General features: G+C 46.2%; 1 protein-coding gene across 5 annotated transcripts in view; it reads left to right on the forward strand.

Moving 5' to 3' along the window:
• Positions 1-12,671, forward strand: part of TNRC18 (trinucleotide repeat containing 18) — an 83,483-nt gene that overhangs the window by 16,371 nt on the left and 54,441 nt on the right. For all 5 annotated transcript variants that reach the window (XM_058157906.1, XM_058157908.1, XM_058157907.1 and 2 more), the window contains exons 3-4: positions 9,462-9,587; positions 10,568-12,394. In XM_058157906.1, coding sequence (XP_058013889.1) covers positions 9,462-9,587; positions 10,568-12,394 — 1,953 coding nt within the window. The remainder of the gene's footprint in view (positions 1-9,461; positions 9,588-10,567; positions 12,395-12,671) is intronic.

The following is a 12,671-nucleotide window of genomic DNA, read 5'->3' on the forward strand; positions in this document are numbered from 1 at the left end:
ATTTTATTTAAGTCTTAAACTGGGGTTTTTAGATTTTTAACCATTTTAATTTTCGGCCAAATTGTATAATAAGTTTTTTAATTTACTTTTAATTGTACATTGTTTCTTTTTTACCTTGGCTGTACACCGCCCTGAGTCCTTCGGGAGAAGGGCGGTCTATAAATCTAATAAAATAAAATAAATAATAATAAAAAGTCCACAAGTCTTAAAGGGACCGTCATTGGAGACCCCGGACCACATTATGTCTTACATAACGTGTCATATCCAAATACATTTTACGTAGTTAACAATTTCTGCCAAAATATTCTTCTCCCCTTACTTTTTTTTTAATCTTATCTTAATACTTCTACACTTACTATATAAACAATATCACCATCTGCCCTCAAATCCTAATTTCTTAACATTATTTCAATTAGATATCTTGTCTCATCCATTGTTAATCATATATGTTCTCTTTTAACTGGTTGCTGCTCTTTGAAGAACTAGGACAAAGGTAGCAGGAAGAATTTTCTGCTGGAAACCGGAGAGCATGGAATTATTTCTTCCACGATAAAGAAGCCAAATCTCTTATTTTCCCAGCTAAATCTATGTAAAGTATATATATATTTTCCAGCTGCAGCCTGACATTCCGCAGCTGGCTCCTGTTTGTCCTTCGGCTAAGCTTTCCTTGGCCTTGAGAAGATGGTTAGATGGTGGGAGAGGACATAACTTCCCTGCCAAGGTCCCAAAAATCTAATGCACCAGAGCAGAAAAACCTCTGTATATTATTCTGGAGGACTCTGCTATTCCTCCGCTCCACAAACTATCCTGGAGCGAACTGCAGAAAAAACAATATTGCTACCAACCTGCCTTCCATTGAGGACCTGTCTAGTATACGAGTCAAAAAGAGGGCTGTGAAAATATTTACAACATCCTCACATCCTGGACATAAACTGTTTCAACTCCTACCCTCAAAATGAGCTGTAGGGCACTGCACACCAGAACAACTAGACACAAGAACAGTTTTTCTCCAAACGCCATCACTCTGCTAAACAAATAATTCCCTCAACACTGTCAAACTATTCACTAAGTCTGCACTACTATTAATCTTCTCATTGTTCCCATCACCCATCTCCTCCTACTTATGACTGCATGACTGTAACCTTGTTGCTGGTATCCTTATGATTTATATTGATATTGCTAGCTTCCTGATTGCTTATTTGTAGTCTATGACTATCATTAAGTGTTGTAAGTGTTGTACCTTGATGAAGGCATCTTTTCTTTTATGTACACTGAGAGCATCTGCATCAAGACAAATTCCTTATGGGTCCAATCACACTTGGCCAATAAAAAATTCTATTCTAATTGGTGGAGGAGGAGAAAGTTTAAACTCTAGGAGCTGTACTTAATGGCAAGATGGCAGTGGTGCGATTCAGCCAGTTCACACCACTTCGGGAGAACCGGTTGTTAACTTTCTGAGCAGTCTGGTGAACTGGTTGCTGGAAGGAATCATTAGGGCAGAGAACCGGTTGTTAAATTCTTTGAATCCCACCACTGCAAGATGGTGTCTGGATTATTTTCAGGTACCCAAGTAGAAAAACATTGTGGGGTCGCGAAAAGAGTTCGGTTGGCACAGTCTCTCGGAGGAAGTTTGCAGGCGAGAGCTTTGTTTTCCTTGGTTGATTTGAGTGTGTAATTTTTTAAAAAAAAAAAAAATTTTTAATAGGGGAGCGCAAACAGCTACCAGACAGACACACAAACACATTGTGGTTATACAGAAAAAGATTATACATTGGTAGGGATTAAAAAATGGAAAGAAGGAAGGAGAGAGAGAGAGAGAGAGAGAAGGAAAGAAAGAAAAAGAAAGAAAGAAAAAGGAGAAAGAAAAAGGGAAGGAAGGAAGGGAAAGGAAAAGGGTAAGAAGGAAGGGAGAAAGGAAGGAAGGAAAAGAGTAAGAAGGAAGGAGGAAAAAGAAGGAGGGAAGGAAAACGTTCACTTCACGTAATATCAGTCCAGAATTAATTCGATCCTTAGGCTCATCTAGACCAGTTTGTCTGAACCTTGGCAACTCTGAAGATTGTGGGATTCAACTCCTCCAACAAAACTGTCTGGGGAATTCTGGAAGGTGAAGTCCACCCTTCTTCAAGTGGCCAAGGTTCTCCAGGTGGTTCTCCGCATTTGGCTTCAGCCTCTCATTTGAAGAAGTTTTCCAACCAAGAGGATAGCCCCCCCCCCCACCCTCCCCCGTGTCATCTGAATCCGTTCCTTGGTCCATTCCGGGAGGGCGAAGTTTGAAGAGGACTGATGGAAGGGATCCCAAGAGCTTCTCAACCTTTTCCCCAGGTTGCTCCGCTTTCCGCTTTGGGAGCGAAGGCAGTGTTGCCCAGTGGTTGCCTTCCACCATCTCCTGGAGAAGCCCGGGCGATGTGGTTGGGGAAGTTTCCCAATTTTTTTATTTTTTATTTTAATTTTTGGCTACGATGCGGAGGATAAATTTGGCAGGCTCGGTCTGTCGAGAGCAGATGGGTGGCTGCTGGCAATGTTTCGGAGCCCTCTTGATTTGCAAATGGGGAATTTCCCATTGCATCAGTCTTTGCTCAACCTTCCCGGAATAACTGAAGAAGGGTTGGTCTCCTTTGCAGCTTGTGTTTAATTAAAGCAGGGACACCTTCGGAGGTGGGTGTGGTTGTTTTGGCTCTTCTTTGGCTGGGTTCCCACCTTGAATGCAAAGGAGGCGCATGTGTTGAAGATCTGATGGGTTCCTGGAGATCTTGACTAGATTGTAAACGTAGATGAAGGGGAGCAAATTTGGGGTGGGGAGGGGAAGAGTTCTGAGGTCAAAGGGAGCTGAGGGCTTAATCCGAAGTTGCAAGTCAAGAGATTCATCATGTGAATCTCTGTCTCTTTCCTTCTCTCTTTCTCCTCTTGTTTTCTCTCTCATTCTCTTTTTTCTTTTTCTCTTTCTTGTTCTCTCTCTCTCTATATTTCTCATTCTCTCTTTTTCTTTCTTCTCTTTCTCGTTCTCTCTTCTTCTCTCTTTCTCTCATTCTCTTCCTTGTTCTCTCTTTCTTGTTCTTCTCTCTTTCTCATTCGCTTTCTTTCTCCTTTTGTTTTCTCTCTCATTCTCTCTCTCTTTCTCTCTCTCTCTTTCTTGTTTTCTTTATTTCTCTTTCTTTCTTGTTCTTTCTTTCTCATTCTCTTTCTTTTTCTCTCTTTCTTGTTCTTTCTTTCTCTTCTTTCTTTTCATTCTCTTTCTCGTTCTCTCTCTTTTTCTTTCTTCTTTTTCTTGTTCTCTTTCTCTTTCTTTCTTGTTCCTTCTTTCTCATTCTCATTCTCTTTCTCATTCTCTCTCTCTTTCTTCTCTTTCTTCTTCTCTTTCTTTCTCTTTCTTCTTCTCTTTCTTTCTCATTCTTTCTCATTGTCTCTTTTCTCTCTCTCTCATTCTCTTGCTATCTCCTTGTTTTCTCTCTCATTCTCTTTCTTTCTCATTCTCTCTCTCTCTCTCTCTCTCTCTCTCCCTTCTCATACTCCAGTCTCCACCCATTTCGCCAGCCTTGCCAACTGCTTAAAGATGTCTTTTAGCCGATTAACTCTTCTGGGTTTAAAATGATTAAGCAATTAAGCAATTATCTTTATTGTGTTTACATCTAGCCCTTTCTCCAATGAGGAGCACAGGGAACATATTACCGTATATATACACACACAAAGGTGGTAATTGCTTACCTGGATCTTGCGAGGTAGGCCAGGTGGAGATAGGGGCAGGGGAGTGGGGTGGGGTGGAAGGGACACAGATTGGCCAAGCCAGGGAGGGGTGGGGAGGGCTTAAGCTTGGCACCATGAAGCACTCGGCTTAGAGACCATCCAGGAGGGGCTTTAAAATTTGGGGTAGGGAAAAAAAAACAACCCTTGGTTAACCTTAACCTTCCCTTGAAATCTAGCTTGTCCTCTTACTGGTTTGATGGGCGAATAAATCAGTGGACTGCGATTTAAAAAAAATATTTTCATAACTGTATTTCAGTCTGACTGGCTTCCTTCCTGTATTGGTGTATTTAAATTAATTTAAGTTAAGTTTTCTGAGAAAGGTTTCAGCAGGTGTTCCGAGAGGTTGCTGACCCCAAAGGTTAAGACTTCTGTGCCAACGGATGACTGTTTACACCTTTCATTTTATTTTTATTTTTCTAAAAGAGTTTTTGTTTAACGGGTGTGCTGGCTGATTAGTCATAATCATACTCACCCTGCGGCATTTCATATTATTAAACAACATCTGTTGATCTCACAGCCTTGGGAAGGGCTGGAGAGGTAGACAAAAATCCAGTCAAAACATATCTGGCTGACTGTGCAAACCAACCCTAATAATAGATTAAATGTATATGCTGCTCATCTCCCAGTAATTCTGATTAGCCAGGATGCTGTACGGAATCTCCACTTTATAGGCTGGCCAATAAGGACTAGAAACTTACTTTGTCCTTTAGAGGAGGAGGCTAAACTTTTCAAAGAGCTGCTACCCAATCATAAACTGAGAAGGAGGAGGACCCGTTGCATGACTCTTTCTTGTTGTTATTATTATTTAAATGCCGATGCCACCCGACTCCCAGAGCCTCTGGGTGGTTTTCAAATTATTCAAAACACGAAAAACAAGATATGAGAAAAAGAAAAAGAAAAAAAAGACCTGAAGTAAAAGGAAGGGAGGAGAGGGCAAAATAACAAATTACATAAAAAAGAAAAGAAAAGCTAGGTTAAAAAAGAGGCTTTGGTCTTCCGTGCCTCCATTCAAAATAACCGGAGCCACACATTTTCTTAAAACTTTGCGAAGCGATCCGCAGAGCAACCTTCACAACTTACGACCGTAATTGCAGGCTTAATTAGGATTGTAAGCCATCTGCAGACAGTCCCCGGTTTAAAAACAGCTTATTTAGTGACCTTTCGAAGTGATAACGGGCACTGGAAAAAAAAGTGATTTAGGACTATTTTCCACAACATTGTCTGCTTTGGGGCACATTCTGCTACATTCTGAAGAGCTACATTCTGAAGAGACTTCCCCGACGTTTTTTGGAGGGTTCTAGACAGTGGTGGGATTCACATAATTTAACAACCGGTTCTCTGTCCTAATGATTTCTTCCAAAAATCAGTTTGTTAAACTGCTCAGAAAGTTAACAACCGGTTCTCCCGAAGTGGTGCGAACCGGCTGAATCCCACCACTGGTTCTAGAGCACTTGAGTCCTGTTGAGGATTTGATCAGGTTTTGTGGAGTAGATCGACTCCTTTTGGCTCAGCTGGAGGAGCAGAATAATAAGAGTTGGAAGGGATTTAGGAGGTCTTCTAGTCCAGGGGTCTCCAACCTTATCAACTTTAAGCCTGGAGGACTTCAACTCCCAGAATCCCCCAGCCAGCTTTGCTGGCTGGGGAATTCTGGGAGTTGAAGTCCACCAGGCTTAAAGTTGCCAAGGTTGGAGACCCCTGTATCTAGTCCAAATTTTTGCTCAAGTAGGAGCCTCTATATCAGTGATGGTGAACCTATAACACATGTACCAGATGTGGCATGCAGAGCTCATTCTGTCGGCATGCACACCGTCGCCAGCTTCTCTTTAGGTTTCCAGAGCGCACATGTGTGGCCAGCCAGCTTGGTCTTCGCAGGTGCTGGAGCACCTGAAAATGGCCAAAAACCAGGCCATTTTCAGGCTGTTGTTTGGGCCATTTTCAGGCTGTTTTCAGGCCATTTTGGGGGGCCGATTTCAGGCTGAAAATAACCCAGAAAATGGCCAAAAATGCTCCCAAAATAGTCATGCACACCAGCTGGTGCAAACGTGCTCGTTCCGGTTTGAGCACTCAGTGCCGAAAAAGTGCGCCATCGCTCCTCTAGTCTATATCATTTGAAACAAGTGGTTGTTCAGTCTCGCGTAAACAACTTGTAAAGTGTTGGGATTGTTTCTCCACGAGACTTGTGGGGAACCGGAGGAAGGAAAACGGAGCAGAAAATGGATGGATAAATCTGGCTTAAGAAAGTCAGAAAAAGACTTGTTGTTGATACGCTGGAACAGAAGAATAGACTTGGAAGAGACCTTGGAGGTCTTCTAGTCCACCCCCCTTGCTCAGGCAGGAGAACCTATACCCTTTCAGACAAATGGTTCTCCAATTTCTTCTTAATATTTTCCAGTGTTGGAGCTTTTACCAACTTCTGAAGGCAAGTTGTTCCACCAATTAGTTGTTCTCACGGTCAGGAAATTCCTCCTTAGTTCTAAGTTGCTTCTCTCCTTGATTAGTTTCCACCCGTTGCTTCTTGTCCTGCCCTCAGGTGCTTTGGAGAATAGCTTGACTCCCTCTTCTTTGGAGCAGCCCCTGAGATAGTGGAACACTGCTATCATGTCTCCCCTACTTCTTCTTTTCATTGGATCTTGTAGGACACAGAGACTTCAAAACCTCCATCTGTTATCAGATCAATTCTTCCATCCAAGCAATAATTGGATCTTTGCCTGAATGGGATTGTTTAAACTGGTCTTCTCCAATCTCAACATGTTCTAGACTTCAACTCCCAGAGTTGTTAGTCATGATCATATTGAATGGGGAATTAGAATAGAATAGAATAACAGAGTTGGAAGGGACCTTGGAGGTCTTCTACTCCAATCCCCTGCTTAGGCAGGAAACCGTACACCTCTTCAGACAAATGGTTGTCCCATCACTTCTTAAAAATTTCCAGTGTTGGAGCATTCACAACTTCTGCAGGCAAGTCGTTCCACTGATCAATTGTTCTCACTGTCAGGAAATTTCTCCTTAGTTCTAAGTTGCGTCTCTCCTTGATTAGTTTCCACCCATTGCTTCTTGTTCTACCCTCAGGTGCTTTGGAGAACAGCCCGACTCCCTCTTCTTTGTGGCAACCCCTGAGATATTGGAAGACTGCTCTCATGTCTCCCCTAGTCCTTCTTTTCGTAAGACTAGATGAACCCAGTTCCAGCAACCGTTCTTCATATGTTTTAGCCTCCAGTCCCCTAATCATCTTTGTTGTACATACATAGTAATAACATACACAGAGATTGAAGTTGTCTTTCCAGCAAGTTTCCATCTGTCTTACAACCTTGGGATTAATTCAGTGCCTTAATGCTTTAGATAATATTCTCACTGGTTTTCTTAATTTATGGAAGGATCTTGAGGGGGTTTTAGCTTCTTCATGGTATGTCTCTGGAGATTCTCAGTCCTCCAGGTCATGGTTGTCCCAAAGATGCTTTTCCAGGAGGCAACTGGACTTTCTGGTTTTTCTTTGAAGATGTTTCGCTTCTCATCCAAGAAGCTTCTTCAGAACTTCTTCAAGGTCTATGGAGATTCTCCATCATCCAGGTCCTGGTTGTCCCAAAGGTGCTTTTTCAAGAGGCAACTGGACTTCCTGGTTTTCTTTGAAGATGTTTCGCTTCTCATCCAAGAAGCTTCTTCAGAACTTCTTCAAGGTCTATGGAGATTCTCCATCATCCAGGTCCTGGTTGTCCCAAAGGTGCTTTTTCAAGAGGCAACTGGACTTCCTGGTTTTTCTTTGAAGACGTTTCGCTTCTCATCTTAGAAGCTTCTTCAGCTCTTCATCCAAGAGCTGAAGAAGCTTCTTTGGATGAGAAGCGAAATGTCTTCAAAGAAAAACCAGGAAGTCCAGTTGCCTCCTGAAAAAGCACCTTTGTGTCTTCACGGTATTCTTGAGAATTCCTTCCAAATTTCTCTTATGGGTGGTTTTGAGTTGGAGGGATGATTGGAAGTGACCGAGGAAATAGAACTCGTGATCAGGTTGTGTGTCTATCCAACATTTGTTCATCCCGTGAAACCACCCTGGTCCCTGACATTTCTGCGTGTGGAATAATTGCTTCCTGGTTCCTCCCTTCGGGTGTCCTAGGAGCACGGAAAGCCAGATCTACTACTATAGAGAGAGGATGATACAACCGGAGTAGACATGTCACTTTTGAGCATTTGTTGTGGTGTTGCACAGCCCAGATGAAATTTGGGAAAGCTGCTTTTCCAGCAAACAGCAGGCCTATGCAAACTTGGCTACTTTAAACCTGTGGATTTCAACTCCCAGAATTCCTGGCTGGGGAATTCTGGGAGCTGAAGTCCCCAGGGCTTAAAGCAGCAAAAATGGGACACCTCTGATCTTATAGACGTGCTTTTGCATCTTCGTTGTTTGCAGAAGAAAAGTTGAATTTTCTTTCTTTTTTTTTGACCTTCCACCATATTTAGACCATATTCTAAATCTGATCTGCAGAGAGTTTGGCCAGCTGGTTTGCCAACTCTTGGTTTGGTAGTTCACAAAATCTTGGGTTTTATTTTACTTTTATAAAAGAGTTTATTGTTATATAAAAAAAATTCCAAGGTGGAGAGCATCCCTAAAACTCTTCATCATTCAAGTCTAAGGCCAGACTAGAATTCCTCATCTCCTGGTCATTGGCCCAGAGTCACCCAGCTGGCTTTCACACCTAAAATGGGACTAGAACTCACCGAGGTCACCCAGACTAAAAACTCAGTTCCCCCATTTTCTAGGTGAGATGCCTTCACCCGGGAGGGACTTTAATTTTGCGTTTTGTTGTGATTGAATAATGTTAGTTTTTTTAAACTTTTTTTGCATTGGGTCCCCCCCCCCCTACTTTTGTTCTCTCTTCCTTTGATTGCAAAGGAATTGTGGGTTTTTCGAAACGGGCCGCTGCTGAGTGAAATTTCCCCCTTCTCTGAATTGCACAAGGTTTGTCTTCCGGACACCCTACTGCTTGCGGGTTGGGTTGCGAGGCCACAACTCAGCCGGGGCTGAAGGTCTTCTCTTATCAAGACCCAAAGGCATCCCGCTCTTCCCTCCCCCGGTTGACTGCCTCGCCCATGACTCTGGTCGCCAAGGCCGCCGTTGGGAGGGTCCATCTCTGCTTCCCGAGCCCCTAATTCCCCCACTGGATGGAAAGGCAGACCCATTTCCTGAACCGGGGAGGGCTGGGTCAGCTGGTGGCCTGGGGTTGGGAGTGGATCAAGAAGCAGGACTTTGGGCTTTGGACCTTCCCTTCGGTGGCTCCCAGTTCATTTCTGCGGCCAAGTGAAAAAAGACAGAAGCAATTGCGGAAGCCGCATGTTCAATCTTCGTTCCTCGGGCGCTTTCAGAAATTTGAGGTTTTAGAGGGATGACGGTGCTAACGGCCAGCTCTGTTCATTTTCATCACTTTTTAAAAAAAAATTTTTTTTTGGGGGGCCTTATATTTCTGACAAAACAGAGGGAGGGAGGGAGGGAGGGAGGGGGAGAAGGCAGGATCAGAAGGAAAGCTGAACAGCCCGACTCTGGTTTCTTTCTTAATGGAACTCTTATTAAAAAGAAAATACAAACGAGCAAAAGGAAAAAAAAAAAAAGAGGATGATATTAGAGGGGGGAGAAAAAGGGAAAAGGCAGGGAGAAAGCAACATGGTGGGGGTGGTGGTGTATGGGGGAGGGGGTGGCTGAATCCTGAACTGATCTGTGAATTTTTCTTCTGTTTCAGGTTTCTCCCACCTGCCGAGTGGTCTATACCCCTCATACATTCCTTTGAGTCACCTGGAACCCCACAGCTCTGGGAACCCCTTACTTGCTCAGCTGAGTCAGCACAGCCTCTTCGAGACCCCAAAAGGTTAGCCTGTCTTTCCCGCCCTCCCTCCCTTCCTCTTTTCATTTCCATCCCCTCCCTCCCTTTTCTCATTTCCATCTCCTCCCTCCTTCCTTCCCTCCCTCCCTCCCTCTTCTCATTTCCATCCATCCATCCATCCTTCCTTCCACCTTCCCTCCCTCCCTCTCTCCCTTCCTCTTCTCATTTCCATCCATCCATCCATCCTTCCTTCCCCTCCCTTCCCTCTCTCCCTTCCTCTTCTCATTTCCATCCATCCATCCTTCCTTCCTTCCACCTTCCCTCCCTTCCCTCTCTCCCTTCCTCTTCTCATTTCCATCCATCCATCCTTCCTTCCTTCCACCTTCCCTCCCTCTCTCCCTTCCTCTTCTCATTTCCATCCATCCATCCTTCCTTCCTTCCACCTTCCCTCCCTCTCTCCCTTCCTCTTCTCATTTCCATCCATCCATCCATCCTTCCTTCCACCTTCCCTCCCTCCCTCCCTTCCCTCTCTCCCTCCCTCTTCTCATTTCCATCCATCCATCCTTCCTTCCTTCCACCTTCCCTCTCTCCCTTCCTCTTCTCATTTCCATCCATCCATCCATCCATCCATCCATCCATCCATCCATCCATCCATCCTTCCTTCCACCTTCCCTCCCTCCCTCCCTCTTCTCATTTCCATCCCTTCCTTCCTTCCCTCCCCCCCTCCCTCCCTTTTCTCTTTTCCATCTCCATCCTTCTTCCTCCTTCCTTCCTTCTTCCTCCTTCCCTCCCTCCCTCCGTCCTTCCTTCCTTGCAGTTTTAGCTGCAAATTAGAGGTTGAAACCATCTGTTCCAAGGTCAAAAAACATCTGGTAGGTTGGTAAACCAGGGACAGTTCCTTCCAACCTGAGTTGGGATGTTTTAGAGTCAGCGCACGTCATCCTTGAAATGTTTTGTACGCTTGGATTTGCGTGACCAAAGAGAATTGACCTCAATCTGCTGTCTCCCCTCCCTTTGATTTACAGATGGATTTTTCCTTGCTGGGCATGCAGGACAAGCTGCCTTGCACGCCCAGGCCCCCCCGTCCAGGGCAGCCCCCAACCCTGCCTCCAGTGCCCTGCTCCACGAAAAGGACTTTGGGCACCCACCCAGGACCTCCAAGGATGGCCCCAAAGACTTCGGCGGGAAGGACCGCTCTTACCGAAGCGACCTCTCCTTGTCCCTAGCCAAGAAGGAGGCCAAGCTGCGCGAGGAGTCCCGGCCTCACAGCGTGGTGGACCTCACCCAGGACACCAAACCTGAGAGCGAGAGGAAAACGAACGGATTTGAAAAGGCCGTGAAGGTTGGGGAACGCTTGTCTCCCTTCCTGGCGGAACACTTGTCCAATCGGGGGGTCTTCAGCGGAGAACCAAAGTCCAAGCACCCACTTCAGACCTCTTCACTCAGCAACTGCAACATGACCGGAAGCGCTCAGGGCTCCGAGCTGGACCGTTGTCCCAAGGACCTCAGCAGACACGACGAGAATGTGAGGCCTTCTCCTTATGTCTACTCCGACCGAATAAAGAAAGCCGACTCCGCAATGAGTTCGGTTGCCGCCTTGCATGTGGCCTGCAGCTGTCCTTCTCCAGCTCAACCAGGGAAGCTCCCCCCGCCCTCGGCCTTCCCTCCCCAGCCTATCCATCCCAACATGTACACCATCTTCCCCTTGACCAAGGAGTCTGGGAGGGAACACAAGGTCATCGCGCCCACCTTCGTGCCTTCCCTCGAGGCCTACGACGAGAGAAATGGCCCCATTCAAATTGCCTCCCAAGCCCGGGACAACACCAAACTGAAAGAGAAGGAGGGTCCTGCTGCCGCTCGAGTGGGGGTCTTGCAGGCGGTCCCCGAGAGGTGTTTGACAGATGCTTCTCGCAACCTTTTGGCTCAGGAGTTCTCCATCCACGCAGATGCCAAGCGGATGGAGATCCTGCGGGAGAAAAATTCGGTGATCAGGGCCAATTCCATGGTCTTGAAGAAACAGGGGGCTTCAGAAACCTTCCTGAACAGGCCGAGGTTGAACTCCCCAGAAAACAGGGAGTACCTCCCTTTGAAGGACTTGCCCAAAGCTGGCTTGGAAGCAGAACATCGCTCCTGTGAGCGGGACCGTTTTCAAAGACCCGGCTGCAAAGAAGCGGTGAAGATCTATGGCACTTTGGACACCTCTTCTTCTTCTTCCTCCTCTTCTTCCTTGTCCTCTTCCTCCCGCCAGCATTTAGATCCCAACCAACAACTGAAGCCCCCTGAACAAAAATGGAAGCCTTTTGAAATGGGCAACTTTGCCACCACCCAGATGGCTGTTCTGGCTGCCCAGCACAACCATGCCAACCGGGTGGAGGAGGAAGTCAAGAAAACCTACCTGGAGCCCAGCAACCTGCAGAGGTCCTCCGTGGTAGGAGCCCGGAGTGTGGCAGACGGCCTCCACGCTCCCTCGCATGGGGAAGGATCTGCTATGCAAAGTCTCATCAAGTACAGTGGGAGCTTTGCTAAGGAGGCATCAGCACGGCAGGGGGGTGGCAAGAAAAGTCCTTTTGGGGGCCTGGGCAACATGAAGCTGGACCCTGGTCAACAGCCTTCACCCAAGCTCCAGCAGCTGCTGTCCCACCAAGCGGGCAAGCAGCTGAAGAAAGAACCAGAACGACCCGAAAGCGCCAAGTCTTTTGGAAGAGAGAGCATTGGATCTCAAGGAGAGGTGGAAGTTAGACATCTCCCTGTTGGCATCGCGGTGGCGGTGGCCCGCCAGAAGGACAACAGCAGCGGCAGCAAGCTAGGGCTCGTGGACCGCGACCGCTCCCTCTCCTTGAGTAATGTTAAAGGTAGGCTGTGGGCAAGGGAAGTGTGCAGCTCTGGATGGGACAGTTGCAACTCCTGGATTGGCTGTATTGATTGGGGAATTCTGGTAATTGAAGTTCTGGTAGATGTAGGTTCACTCCTGAGCTGAGAAAGTTGGCTAGATGTGGATGGAGGTAGGAGGTAGGCGATCTGGGAGGGAATTCTCCAATCAGCTGTGGGAATTCTCCAATCAGCTGTGGGGATTCTCCAATCAGCTGTGGGGATTCTCCAATCAGCTGTGGGGATTCTCCAATCAGCTGT

Source organism: Ahaetulla prasina, chromosome 14 (genome assembly GCF_028640845.1).
Source record: "Ahaetulla prasina isolate Xishuangbanna chromosome 14, ASM2864084v1, whole genome shotgun sequence".
Taxonomy (NCBI): Eukaryota; Metazoa; Chordata; class Lepidosauria; order Squamata; family Colubridae; genus Ahaetulla; species Ahaetulla prasina.